Raw genomic sequence first — 14,413 nt, 5'->3', positions numbered from 1 at the left:
GGGAAGAGAGATGGAACTCAATTCCAAATATAACCAGGACAGGTAAGAATTTATATATAGCATTTAGAGAGGTCAGGGCATCATTAGATGAAAAATTACCAAGAGAAACTTGGTTAGATATCAAGGTTGGGAGAATTCTAGCTAAATTGGCTCAGAATGATTCTTGTCAAAACTCCCAGGCACAGGGCTTGGGCAAGGAAAAAGCCTAATTAATCAAGAAGTGGTCTTGGAGAAGCCTAACTGAAGTTTGGTCATGGAGTGAGTTCTAGTCAGTAGCAGGCAGGCATGTGGAGCTAAGAAAGTTGTCTTCTTGCAGTGAAATGTTACCTCACAGAATCAAGAACCTCTCCTAGTCAGTAAAAATAGGTTTTGGGACTCAGGAATCACATTATTCCAACAAATATTTGCATAGTATTTACAAAGCTAGTCCACAAAGTTTGTGGAAAAGTGGAGTTAAAGGATAATCGTATTTCAGTGCAGTGATTGTGAATGCCATGCAGAGTATTTTCACAATATGCATTTCCGTGAACTTTTTGAAGACCCTTCATACTATGTTACAGTTACTCCACAAGACTGACAAACAAACCATGTCTACCTGAAGCTTATTACAGCATAGAAAGTTAGAGGATAGAAAGTTACAGAATGACTGTGAGGTAAGGGGAGGGTAATAGGATAGTTCTTTACAGAGGTGACATTTGAACAGAGATGGTAATATTGAAATGGAGCCATCCATATGAGGTTCTAGAAAGAGAGCATTTTAGTATAAAAACCCTGAGCCAGAATAATAACCACAGTGGAGAAACAACAAAAAGAGCTCTTGCTGGAGCATGGTAGGGAACTGGGGGTTGGAATTAGAATTGGAGATGAGGTTAGAGAGATTCAAAGGGGCCTGTTAATTCAATGTCCTGTTAAGGCATTTAGATTATTATATTACAGGGGTGATGGAACCATAGAGTGTTTTCCACAGGGGAGTGAATGATGATTGTTTTCAGAGAGTGCCTTGTGAAATGGGGCAAAATAGCAGAAGCAGAAAAAGCAGAAGATTGCTGCAGTTGGATGGAAAATAAAGAATGGTGGCTTGACAAAGTGGCAGTGCTAGAGGTGACAGAGAATGAGATTTAGGGTGTGGCTTGAGACAGGACTAATAGCACTTGCTTATGGATTAGATATGGAAGATATGGGCAAGGGAAAATCATGGCTGACTCCTGAGGTGTTGGGGGTGAGCAGATGGATAGACAGCAATATCTTTAACTCACAAGAAGACTAGAAAAGCAGAAATGTAGGGATAGTAGAAGGATTTCTATTTTGGACATGAGCTAGAAAATTTACTTCGAGTATTAGAGAAAAGATACAAGCAAATCCATTGCTTAATTCAAAAGACAATTATAGTGCACTGGTTACTAAGTGCTAGGCACTGTGCTTTGTTCAGATCACTAAAGAAGAAATAGAAAGGATCAATATTCTCAAGGAGCTCAGAGCTGATTAGACAAGAAGAACTGCTGAAAGATGAGCATAGACTTGCTGAAGTAGTGTTGCTACTGGAATGCAGAAGGAGGTTCCCAGGAGATTATAAGCAACACTTTCTGAAGCCTGGGATTGGGAGCTTAACTAGAAAACAAGACCAAGGAGTAATCAATACATCAATGATTATGAAAGTCATTGGAAAAAAACGAAGACGACTTAGGAAAGAGTGGCAATAAGAAGGAGGCCAAGAAGGGGACTTGCCTGAAGAAAAGATGCTAGCTACAAAGATAAAGAAGACTCAGTAGAAGTGGGAGGAGGGGGCAGCATTATGGCACAGAATGTTAAGCCCCAGCATCCCATTTCAGAGCACTGATTAGAATGGCTGTTCCAATTCCGATATCATTCCATCCTAATGTTCCTGGAAAAACAGCAAGAGATGGCCAAGTAATTGGGCCCCTGTCACCTATGTGGGAGATTCAGATGGAGTTCCTGTCTCCTGGCTTCTACCAGGCCCAGCCCTGCCCATTGCAGACATCTGGGGAGTGCAAGAAATCGATGAACGTCACCACGGGCTGCTGTTTTCAGAACTTCTACTGCATTTAGTTATATACACTTTGCTCTATTTTATATTACCTATCTTCAAATCTGTAGTTCTCAACCAGGGTCAATTTGGCCTCCAGGGGACATTTGCCAAGGTCAAGAAATTTAGGTGTAGAATTAGGAGATGGAACAACAGAAATGGGGATTTAAAGTTCAGAGTGTGTTGCTTTGTTTTGTTGTTTGGTTTTGTTAATGTTGGAGAAACTTACCATGTTTGGGACTTGAAATGAAGAAGAGAAGATAACATTGCTGGGATCAGGCACCCAAAGGAACAATACGGGGAGGTTCTCTAGAACGTACACAACTAGTCTAGGACAGATTCTTATGGATTCAAGGAAAGGATGTGAGAATATAAATGTATATTTAGCTGTGTGGTTCATAGGAGAGCTGTAAAGAAAGAGTAGAAAAGTCAGCACCTTGGGGAGGTAAAAGAATGATGGTTGAGAATAGCAAATGAGAGGAATGAGAAAACCAACTGAAGCATGTAAAGGAATTTTGAAGCTAAGTGGTGAACCACGCAGAGTCTGGTTTAGAGAATTCAACCTCTATGGTGAAGTAGGTTTATTTTTGTACTGATCAAGAGCAGAGAACATAGAGGGTTGAACCAGAGACTCCCAGTTAAAGTTCAACAGAAAAACTTGAGTTGAAGAAGTTCAAATTGTTGCTAGGAGAACAGACGGATAATTATAATAGCATAAAAGTTATCACAGTAATATTTATCAAGTACTTATGCTGTGGCCTGTGTGTGTACTACATCATTTAATCCATAAAACAATTATAGAAGAAGTGATTATTTAAAAAAAAAAAAGATTTATTTATTTATTTGAAAGGCAGAGTTACAGAGAGGCAGGAAGAGAGAGACGTCTTCCATCTACTGGTTGACTCCCCAAGTGGCCGCAACAGCTGGAGCTGTGTTGATCTGAAGCCAGGAACCAGGAGCTTCTTCCAGGTTTCCCACATGGGTGCAGGTGCCCAAGGACTTGGGCCATCTTCTGCTGATTTCCCAGGCCATAGCAGAGAGCTGGATCAGAAGTGGAGCAGTGGGAACTTGAACCAACATCCATATTGGGTGCCAGCACTGCAGGCAGCAGCTTTATAGGCTACACCACAGCACCGGCCTCAGAACTGACTATTTTCATGTCCTCAGAAAATGGAGGCACACATAGTGAATGGTAGGACTGGAATTTTAACCTAGGCAAGCTGACTCCCAAAGCCATACCCTAACTACCATTTAGCATTGCCTGTGTTTGGAAGACTCTCAGTTGGTGATTGATGGGAATCAATAAAGAATCATCTAGTAGACTGAGAGGAAGGGAGGGCTTAAGAAATTCTGTAGGTTTTCAGGAAGAAAACTGGGTACAGTGAGAGAAAGGAGGTAAGAGAGCTAATGGCTAGGAGATTGAAGTCAAAGCATCATATTAAAGTTTGAAGTTTCAGAAAAGGTTAAGTAAAGCTCAGGGTAATGAGTTGCCTGAGTGGGAGAAAGGTAAAAGCCATTCAACCAGGGGAAATCTGGGAATTGAGAATGCAGAGAGAGAAGGACCATCCCCATAGTGAAATTTCTCAGAAGGATGGGATAAAATTATGTGAAAATATTTAAAAGTTACTTTCATTAGGAATTGGGATAACAGGGCTTAGAATGAAGAGGAAGTATGAAATACTGCATTTGACATGCTAAGCACAATGCCATCAGAGGATCTGAGCAGTAGCTCTGTCCTCTGCATCCTGGACAGCTCTTCTCTGATATGTTTGGTGGTTTGCTCCCTTCATTTAGGTCTTTGCTCAAATTGCATTTGCTCTGAGAAGACTTCCCTGACCCTCCATCATTTTGTACCCTCTTACCCCAGTTTATAGCTCTTCTCAGCCCTTCTTGAGCTCTGATTATTATGTTGTAGGTTTATTTGTTTACTTTCTTCTCCAATACAAAAGCCTGTGATGTCACAGACTTTGTACCTTTAGCTCACAAAAAGCCCCTTAGCACCCAAAAATAGTGCTTGGAATACAAGAGGCTGTTCTGTCTGACTTGGTGAAGAATGGAAGGAAGGAAGGAAGGAAGGAAGGAAGGAAGGAAGGAAGGAAGGAAGGGAGGGAGGGAGGGAGGGAGGGAGGGAGGGAGGAAGGGAGGATGGGAGGATGGGAGGATGGGAGGGAGGATGGGAGGGAGGGAGGGAGGGAGGATGGGAGGGAGGGAGGGAGGGAGGATGGGAGGATGGGAATTGGCTCTCCTGAAGGACTGGTATCAGAAACTTTAGTCTACAGCAAGAACCAATATGGTTCCTGCTTTCTTCGGAGGCTTTTGGTCTCTCAGTGCTGTTGCTTTGTGCAAAAATTCTGTTTGTCTCTGTAGGCAAACTTTCTCTGACTTTTTATTGTATGTGGTCGCTGCTCCATCATTGCTAAAATGAAAGGAAGCAAGAATGTGATTGTCCCACATTAGATTTTGTAGCCTCCCAGTCATAAATCAAGTAGAAGGATCCTGTAAGAATCAGCCAAATGATAGTGACGGTGTAGTTTTCAGAGAAGGCTGTCCAGTGGTCCCAGAGTCTGCTTACTACAATGACAGAACATTGTTGGTGAAAGGATCCTTATAATCCAATACCTTAATTTATTTATGAATGGGGGAACTGAGGCTTAGGTGGGGAAACTCAAGGTCTTATAGACCCTGGGTCTGTTGACTTGCAGTCTGTCTTTTCCATATCCTTTCACACTACCTCTCCACACAGATGTTAAGAGTTACCGGCATGAAATAATTGTGGTAGGAGTTCTAAGCTACTGCCCTGCGACAGTAGCTTAGAACTGTTGCCAGGGATATGAGCCAGCACAATTTTTCTTTCTCCACAAGCAATGTCTGCATAGTTACTTGTGATATAAATTCATTTCTGTTTTATGTGTATCTTTGAAATTTGTTCATTGTTTAAGGCATACTTAATTTACATGCATATTTTACTATTCATTGATTGAGTATTTTAATTAAGCTTAAGCTCCTAAAAAATAGGAACAATATCTGTTAAACCCACTTTGATACTCAATGTACTTAATAAGGGACAGGAGAAAAAGAGCTCAAGATCATCTCCCCCTGCCCTTGTCTGTTGCAGAAAGCAACCCAGTGCAGAGGGATAGAAATGATCAACAGTAGAGCAAAAAAATATGTTCCCATCTGTTGTTACCTCCTTCCTTGCTCATGGCAGACATCACCAATTGGAATCTGCATTCTCCTGATCAATCTAGACATAGCATCAGAATCCTTGATAAAAACACCCTAGTTAGATTGATCTTGATCTAATGGAATCTATTGGAAATGTTAGATCAGCAAAACCTTGTTCAGCCAATCAGGAACTTGGGACATTAAAAGGGTATCTCTGGGCTGGCGCTGTGGCTCACTAGGCTAATCCTCCGCCTTGCGGCGCCAGCACACTGGGTTCTAGTCCCGGTTGCCCTTCTTCCAGGCCAGCTCTCTCCCGTGGCCCGGGAGTGCAGTGGAGGATGGCCCAAGTCCTTGGGCCCTGCACCCCACAGGAGACCAGGATAAGCACCTGGCTCCTGCCATCGGATCAGCGTGGTGCGCCGGCCACAGCGCGCTGGCCGTGGCGGCCATTGGAGGGTGAACCAACGGCAAAAGGAAGACCTTTCTCTCTGTCTCTCTCTCTCACTATCCACTCTGCCTGTCAAAAAAAAAAAAGGGTATCTCTGGATGTGACCCATCCTTCTAAATTTACTCCTGTTGTGAGCCACTCCTTTCCAAAATTCTTCCTCTGAAATATTTTATACCTAGATATTAACTCCCAGGTCCTTGGGTTTCAGAGATATACTGTCTCTATTTTATAAATATTCCAAGTGATAGAAAGTGGTTAAAATCTTGACTGTGAGTACACTTTTGTCTAAGCCTGTTTCTTTAAATAGGTACTATGCTACAAATATCATAATAACTTCAATGGAAATCATTTTAAGTAAAGGTGCATATAATCCCATCATTCTTGTTTTATTTATTAATAAAGCTAAATTTTTATTTTCTTCTACCAAACTCCTCTTAGAGTTTTATAATGTTATAACATGTGCACAATTCACATTTTGTTTCATTTATTATAGGCATTTATATTCCTACCTACAACTAATGCCATGAATCCTTGAAGTTTCTACTTTAAACTCTGAGATTATTTTTAGAGAAAATACAGCTTTGTTTTGGAAAGAAGTCTCAGTGAAAATCCTATCAAATTATGTTTGCCATCATTACTGGAGCCCCCCTCCCCAAGCCTTTCTGAGTGAATGGGAGTTAAGCTTTGACATTCCTCACAAGGGAGTCTAAACTGATGGATTACCATGTAGTGGTTATCTTACTCTGCCAACAATAAATGCTTTGGGAAGAAAGGCAGATCTGTTGGAAGGAAGGAAACCTGTGTTTACCCAAATGTGTTTTTAATTATGGTATTAACAAAGATAAAGCAAAACCAGGGAAATACAAAATAATTGCAAGGGAGTCTAACAAAATAAACATCATTTGTTCTCAGATTCTATTGAATTACTCTTATTCTTTTTCCAAATATTGACTATTTTCCCCTTTAGTAGTGTTTCTTCATGAAACCCCAGAATAAATGGACCTTTGCTTTAAAAACCAAATAATTATACAAGGAAAAAATAACAAATATAAAATAAATCATTTTGGCATTTAAAGATTAAAATGAAGCCACAGCTTGATCAAAGAGATTCATTAGTTGTTATTTGTTCGTCATTATGAATATTTCAAATCTTATGTAGTCAGAAGTGATCCATTACTGTTTTCCTGGAAGTGATAATATCTTCTCCAGTATCATTAACAGTGTTAATCTTGGTCAAGTTTCCCTGCATTAAAAATTTATAAAAGCCGAATGTTACCATAGTAACTACCATAGATCAGTGTTTCCCAGCCCTGGTGATTCAAAGATCTCACTCATATAAAAGCATAGCTTCACGGGCAAGATGTTAAGTACATATTTAGATACAGATACTCACATACAAAGATATAACATGTTCCCTTTTCCTCTCACAGAGAACATTTTCTTAAAGCAGAAAACTCTAGAGCAGTTACATATACATAAAATGAGCTCCATGGACGGTGGTGCTACTTGTATATTTCTTTAAGTACCACTTGTGTGCTTTATCCCAAGGATCAAATTATTTATTCCTGTGTGCCCATGAACCCTTGGCAGTGACTTTCTGCTTTCCTCTAGTCCCTTTCCCCTACTGAAGCAATGTGTTCATCAGATATCTTTGAGTTACAAGCAAGAGAAATGCCCTCCAGCTAGCTTAGATACATTTATGGGAAGCCAACCTGTATTTCACTTCCAGGAGAGCTCGAATCAGAGGTCAAGCACTGTCAAGGCCAATCATAGACTTTCTTTCCAAGACTTCACACTGTCTCCCCCTGTACACTTCGTTCTTTCTTCCCTCTCTCTGAAGCCTGGCTACTGGTGCATGTTGGCAAAATGTGGCCACTTCAAAAGGCCCTCCTTGCCAGTCTGTCTGCTTATTCCAAATTCTAAACAGTCATTTTAAGGGTGGAAAGAAGGTACCAACTGACCTTCTGTTGTTGGAATGGAGAATAAGAAGGGCTCAGGAAAAAGATGCAGAGAAGGCAGGATTGAGAGAAATGTTTGGGAGATAAGTATTTATGATACATGCAGCACCTGAATCAAGAAGAAAAGCATACCTAAATCCTTTATCTATATCATTTCTCTCTTTCTGCCCCAGTTTATGAAAATTTGCTGATCTTTGTGAAATCTATTGGAGGAAATAAATTATTTCATCTATCTTAAGTCCTGTTGGGAAATAATGAAAGTATAAATGCTTAATGATTAAACAAACAAATACTTAAAAAAGATACTTCAAAATATATATGAGTTCACTGCCTGGCACATCAGAGTGTTCATTGAAGAAAAATGAAACCAGTCAGTCTTTGGCACTCACCTGATCACAAGGAAGTTAAAAGTGAGAAGAGATATAGATGATGTGGGACAACATGTTAAGCTACTTCTTGTGACACCTTCATCCCATATCAGAGTGCCTGGGATCAAGTCTCACCCCAACTCCTTAACTACCTTCCTGTTAATGCACATAGGAGGCAGCAGATGATAATCCAAGTCATTGGGTTCCTGCCACCCATGAGGGAGATCTAGATGGTGTTCTGGCTCTTGGCTTCAACCTTGTCCAGCCATGCTGTTGTAGACATTTTGGGAATGAACAAATAAACAAAAATTGTCAAATATTCAAATCAATCTTTAAAAAAGAAGAAAGAGAGAGGGAGTGGAAAAGGCAGCCAGTTCCCTCATTCCTCTCCTCTGAGATGAATAAAAAACAGAGCCCCCGAGAGGGAACACCTGGCAGCACCACTGAGATTGAGAGGAGCAATCTGGGATTTCTTTTTTATATGTGGCTTTCTGGGAGCCTGGAGGGTCCAGAAGAATCATATTTTACAAGGCTCAGAAGTTGAATACTCTACTGCCAGCCTCCCCAGTTGGAAATTCAGATTCTGGTCTTGTAAAAGGTTTATTGCCTAAATATTTCACAGGAAAGGACAAGAGGACAAAAAGAACAATTTAAGACAGAACAGGAAAGGGAGCGCTCTCTTTCCATAAGCCCAATCCTAACTTTCACCTCTGCTGTGCAGAGGCCCAAAATGTACTAACTATGTGGTTAACAAATTGGACCTGTTGCCTGAGGGCCTAATAGTTCTGCCCACATCACAGATGCTGCAGTTAATTCTTTGGGTACTAGATGGGGAGGCAACTTTGAGTCAGGCTAATCAAGCTGTAAGAGTACTTTAGTGCAGCCATCCCACAATCCTCCCCTTATGTTAATACTTCCTTTGCTCTTTAGGCCTCTTCCCACTTCTCGCCAAAACTTTCAAGAAAGAATTATAGTCATTAGTAACCTAGTGTGAATAGATATTATCTTTGCAGAGGATGTTTCCATTTTAACTTTACCACTAATTATAGGTCTCCCAAGTGTTTAAAGGGATTTTAAGAGTATATATAAGAAAATGTGGCAGTTCTTTCCTTTTTCAGATTTTAATTAAGTTCTAATAAAATTAGGTAAGTTCTGTACAATGTTGAGGTTCAGTCAGTGTACACTGATTCCCCCTCTATTGCTACAATATTGACTTCCTTCTATACTGATTGGCCAATTTCTGATCCCACCTACACCCTATTTCACTGTCTCCTGTCCTTTCTGGGACCTTCAAGAGCTCCCAGGATCCACAAACTAAAGGGTCACCCTTGGTGCCATTGGGGTCTCCTGGACCCCTGGGTTGCTACTCTGTGGTCAGCATCCTATCAGAATGGTCATGGCCAGCACCATTCTGGTTGTGAAATATTTTGCATATCATCCCTGCTTCTATCTATTTCATGATCCTTTTTACTGTTTAAAAATAAAGGCATCCATCCTCTGTCCCCACCACCAGTCAACCACCATCAAACCAAGCTGAAATCTATTCTGTCAGTTACCTTCCAACAACAAATACAACAAAAATGCCAAGAATTGCTTAATAATAAACTCTGGGAAAATATGGTTGGAGAAAAAGTATAACCAGGTTTGAGGCTCTTAAACTTGTATGTCTAAGCATCTCCTAGAGAACATATTCGAAATGCAGATTTCTAGACTCCATCTTCAGAGATTCTGTCATAAATTGAGATAATTCTGGAATCTGTAATTTTAACTTACATTACAAACAAATTTAATGTATATTATACCTGCATCACATGTGAGATACAGCAAACTCAACTATTGCTGAGAATTTTACATAGTTTCCCATGGGAAAAACATACAAGAGGATTTCAAAAAGTTCATGAAAAATGGAATTAAAAGATAATTTTATGGTTGCAGAAAACATTTTGGAATCCATGTGTACATTTCTTATAACGCATATTTTTCATGAACTTTTTGAAGATCGCTTGTATGCATGGATTTCAAAATTCTTTGCACCAAAACATGCTAACCTTTTAATTAATTCCATTTTTCCACAAACTTTTTGAAGTCCCCTCATATATTCATCACCAAAGGCTTAGTTTGCCAGGATTATTCTCTTTACGAACATTCAGCTGCTTCCTACAGCTTTAACTGCAGATGGTCACGATGTAGCTCATCGCGGATGAGCTCGTTTCTGATGCTCCAGTTGTCTGGGTATTCTGTAAACACACTCTTTTTTTCTTTTGCAATTACAGAGTCTGTCATCCCCAGCAGTGGAACATTTCATGTAAAGCTCCCTAAGAAGCACAACGTGGAACTTGGAATAACCATAAGTTGTAAGTAGAAGTTATCTATTTTACAATATGGAATTTGAAGGTGGGCATTTGGCCTGGCAGTCAAAATGCTGATTAGGACACTGGTGTCTCGTGTTGGGTTCAAATACTGACTCTGGCTCCTGACTTCAGCTTCTTAGTAATGTGCACCAAGAAGACAACAAGTGGTTGCTCAAGTAGTTAGGTTCCTGCCACCCACGTGGGAGGCCCAGACTGAGTTCCCATCTCCCAACTTTGGCCCTGGTACAGCCCCAACCATTGAAGGCATTTGGGGATTGAACCAGTGAATAGGAACTTTATGTATCTCTCAAAATATTTGTTTCTCTATCTGTGTCTCAAATAAATTAAAAATATAGAGAGAATTTTTAACAGACATTAGAAACTTGTGTTGTCAAATGGTTTACAGGTGTGGCAAATGTTTTAAGTGCTATTTCCAAGTTTATATGCCATGACAGAACACTGGAACTAGTCACATCTCCACTAGCTATGTGAACTGGGAAAATTACTTAAACTTCCCATGATCTCATTCTTCACCTATATAAAATATATTCCTACTGTAATGTCTAGCAAGTAGTAAATATTCATGCTTTCACATCCTCCATGAATAATGAGATGAATAGATAAATACATATAGATTCTCTACTTTTTAGTGGATTGTTTCATAATTAACTAGCCAAAGTTTCATTTACTTACTTTTAAGACTATCTTCTCATCTGTCCACCATGTGTCTGTAATCCATTTCACAACACTAAAACAGTGGCTCTTACTTTAGTAAATTCCTGAATTGCTCCACAGTGCAGGGTATCTGGGTAACCAAACCAAACTGAAAAGCAGAGCATATGGATGTGTTTAATTCCTGTCTTGCACTAGGCTCTAGTTTTACAACTGCTTTGATAAAACAACTTGGAAAATATCAGCCCCAGTGGACCTTTATAAAACAGAAATTGAGGTGTTTTTATTACCCATAGACTAAGTTCATGCATTAATGCCTCAAGAAAATGAAGCCAATGATAAATACTAAAAGGCCATAGGAGACATGGAGGCAAATGACTGTGACCAAAAGGTGATCTCTTCAACAAAGGGTGATAAGGCTATGTAAAAGTGCCTCGCTGTACTGGCAGACAGCGTTTGTGACTGCCAAGCAAAAATAAAGAATTCTTGATTGAGCAGTATGAAATGGAGCATTCTGATTCTACTTTGATGATATAAATTGAATACTGAAAAATGAAATTTTATTTATAACCAATAAGCCACATGAATCTATTGCAGCACTAAAAAAGTAGTGCTATGAATCAGAAAAATGTTAAGAACAAGGATGTAATGTATTGATTTTGATAGCAACAATGGCAATAACACAAAAACTGCCATAAGAATGTCTTGAGTTTTAGCCAGCTGTGAGCTGTTCATGGATGAAAAAATGATGAATAAGCTTGTCACACCCGTTAGCTAGCCCTCTGGAGCAACAGCTCCATTTATACAACTCATCACCACCATATTGAGTTTGTGTCTCCTGGTACAGATACTTGTATTTTGCCAGTTCTGAGAAAACAGAATTTACTTTAAAAAAAAAAAAAAAGCCAAAATCTATTTCCATTGTAATGAGGTAGTCAACTTCTGAAGCCTAACACAATTCCTTGCACATACAAGGTGCTTATTGAATACCTGTGATGGTTGAATGAATATATAAGAAGTCTTGGGCTGGTGCCGCGGCTCACTAGGCTAATCCTCGGCCTGCAGCGCCAGCACCCCGGGTTCTAGTCCCGGTCTGGGCGCCGGATTCTGTCCCGGTTGCCCCTCTTCCAGGCCAGCTCTCTGCTGTGGCCTGAGAGTGCAGTGGAGGATGGCCCAAGTGCTTGGGCCCTGCACCCGCATGGGAGACCAGGAGAAGCACCTGACTCCTGGCTTCAGATCGGCGCAGCACGCCGGCCGCAACGCACCGGCCATGGTGGCCACTTGGAGGGTGAACCAACGGCAAAAGGAAGACCTCTCTCTGTCTCTCTCTCTCAATGTCTAACTCAGCCTGTGAAAAAAAAAAAAAAAAAAAAAAAAAAAAAAAAAAGTCGTCTTATCCACAATGTTCTACCAAGTACTGTTTACCCCAGGAAATGTGCCTTTGAGGGACATATTCAGTAGATAAGGGGATTTCAGAAGTTTCACAGAAAATGGAATTAAACAATAAGTTTATTTTGATGCAAAAACAATTGAAATCCAAGTATAGTTGTTTTATAAAATACATTTTCCACGAGCTTTTTTAAAGGCCCTCATACATGTTTGTCCCAAGGCTGTTCTGTGGACAAATGAAGCCTTGACTCAGAAAATGATGAAGATAAGGATTCAGGACCTGCCCTGCGTCCCCATCCTGTAGACCTCTCTGGCTCCAGTTTTCTCATCTAGAAAATGGCGTCCAGTTTTCCTTCTTCATTGCATTATGGAGAAGATTGAATGAGCTGGTATTTGTGAAGTGCCTAGAACACACTGGAAATGCGACCAAATGTTCATGATTTTAGTGATGATCATTCTTTGCACATTGAGCTGTGTGCAATATTTCAAGCATAGCTGCAGACCACAAAATCCAGTGCCAACTGTATTTATACTTCTTAAATAGGAAATCCAGAGGCCCACTTTCAAACACAGGCTCTGTGAGTGAGGCCGAGGCACTGGGAGAGTTCACTGACTTTTTCTGCTCTTTGTGCAAAGTTCCCTTTCTGCCTTCTTCCCCTGGTGGACACTCTAAGGAACAGCCTGCATCTCTGGAAGCCTCCCATCAGTGCCTTTGCTGCTCACTCTTCAGACCTAATTGACTGGGAAATTAGTCTCTCTTTTTGGATGTGGTGAGCAGTTTTAGACTAATTTTCTCAAGCTCCTGATGAAACATTCACAGCACATTAGCATCGGACATTACTTTTATTGATGTTATTGCTACAATATGGAGTGATTTATGGCAGCAAATAAAGTGGAACGACCTAGCAGAAGGATACAGTGTGGAACTGGAAACCACTTCTTGACAGCCTTCCACTTCAACCAATCAGAAATGAGAGCTCCAGCCTTCCAGCACAACCACCTGCCTTCCCAATCATAGACCCCTATTTGTCTCTGCCATGTGCAATTGACAGTAAATTCCTCTGGATGTTGGTGTTTCCTTCTGAGATTCTATTTCAGGGATTTGTGTCTAGTTTATCCTAGGCATTGCACAATACAATACTGTGTGATTTCTTTCTTAGTCCTCAAAGCAGTCCTTTGACATCTATCCCAATTTAGAGAGAGGAAAGTACAGCTTGGCTGAGTCACCTGCACAAAGACCCAGAGCTAATAACAAGTGAAGCAGGAATCCAAACCCATTCTGTCTGACTTAACAGTGTCTTTGCTGTCACTGTGCCACACATCCCTTTGCTGTCTGATTGACAGGTCTCCCCAGATCCCGTATCAGAAAAGGAGAAGGCAACATTTTGTGAGTAGTTAATTTGTTGACTTTCCTTTAGAGTTGTGACAGAATCATTTGCAGGAACAAAGGCTTGCTTTATTCTTTTTAATAAAAATCATAAAGCAGCCTATGTCAGAAACACAACTAATCTGTCATCACCCACCCCCTAAGTCTTGGGCATATTTAGAAAGAAGGGTTTATGGAGCAATTTTTGCCAGCTTTCCAATAAAAACCATCCTGGATGCTTCCTTTCAAATCAAACAACTTGCTTTACTTGCTGTGTATTATGTATATAGTTGCAATTAAAGCAAAGTTGGGTGATTGTGTAGGTGTCTGTGTGTTTTAATGTAGTTTGGACACTTGATCAGACTCTGAACAAAGTACTTGATGAGCAGAGCAAGTGTCATGAATGGCTTGATGTTATAGGATGTTCTTGGAATATTTTGTTTATTCTCATTTAATTAGCTTCAGAATTCATCTGAGTTTACTTGTCTTCAAGTGTATAAAGAGGTATTTAATAAAAAATAGACTGTCACTTTTATACCTTCTCTGACAACTATTTGAAAAAATTCATGTTCACTCTAAAAATTAGTTTTTACAGTAAAGGGTGACAGGTGATTCTAAAATGGCTAGGTCAGAAGATGATAGCTTGAACACA

General features: G+C 40.2%; 1 protein-coding gene across 13 annotated transcripts in view; it reads left to right on the top strand.

The window, feature by feature from the left end:
- GRIP1 (glutamate receptor interacting protein 1) overlaps positions 1-14,413 on the top strand; it is a 739,429-nt gene that overhangs the window by 655,496 nt on the left and 69,520 nt on the right. For all 13 annotated transcript variants that reach the window (XM_051846415.2, XM_051846410.2, XM_051846412.2 and 10 more), the window contains one exon: positions 10,257-10,337. In XM_051846415.2, coding sequence (XP_051702375.2) covers positions 10,257-10,337 — 81 coding nt within the window. The remainder of the gene's footprint in view (positions 1-10,256; positions 10,338-14,413) is intronic.

This window comes from Oryctolagus cuniculus, chromosome 11, assembly GCF_964237555.1.
Source record: "Oryctolagus cuniculus chromosome 11, mOryCun1.1, whole genome shotgun sequence".
Lineage (NCBI taxonomy): Eukaryota > Metazoa > Chordata > Mammalia > Lagomorpha > Leporidae > Oryctolagus > Oryctolagus cuniculus.
Note: the sequence above shows the minus strand (reverse complement) of the source record. Positions and strands in the feature narration are given on the sequence as shown.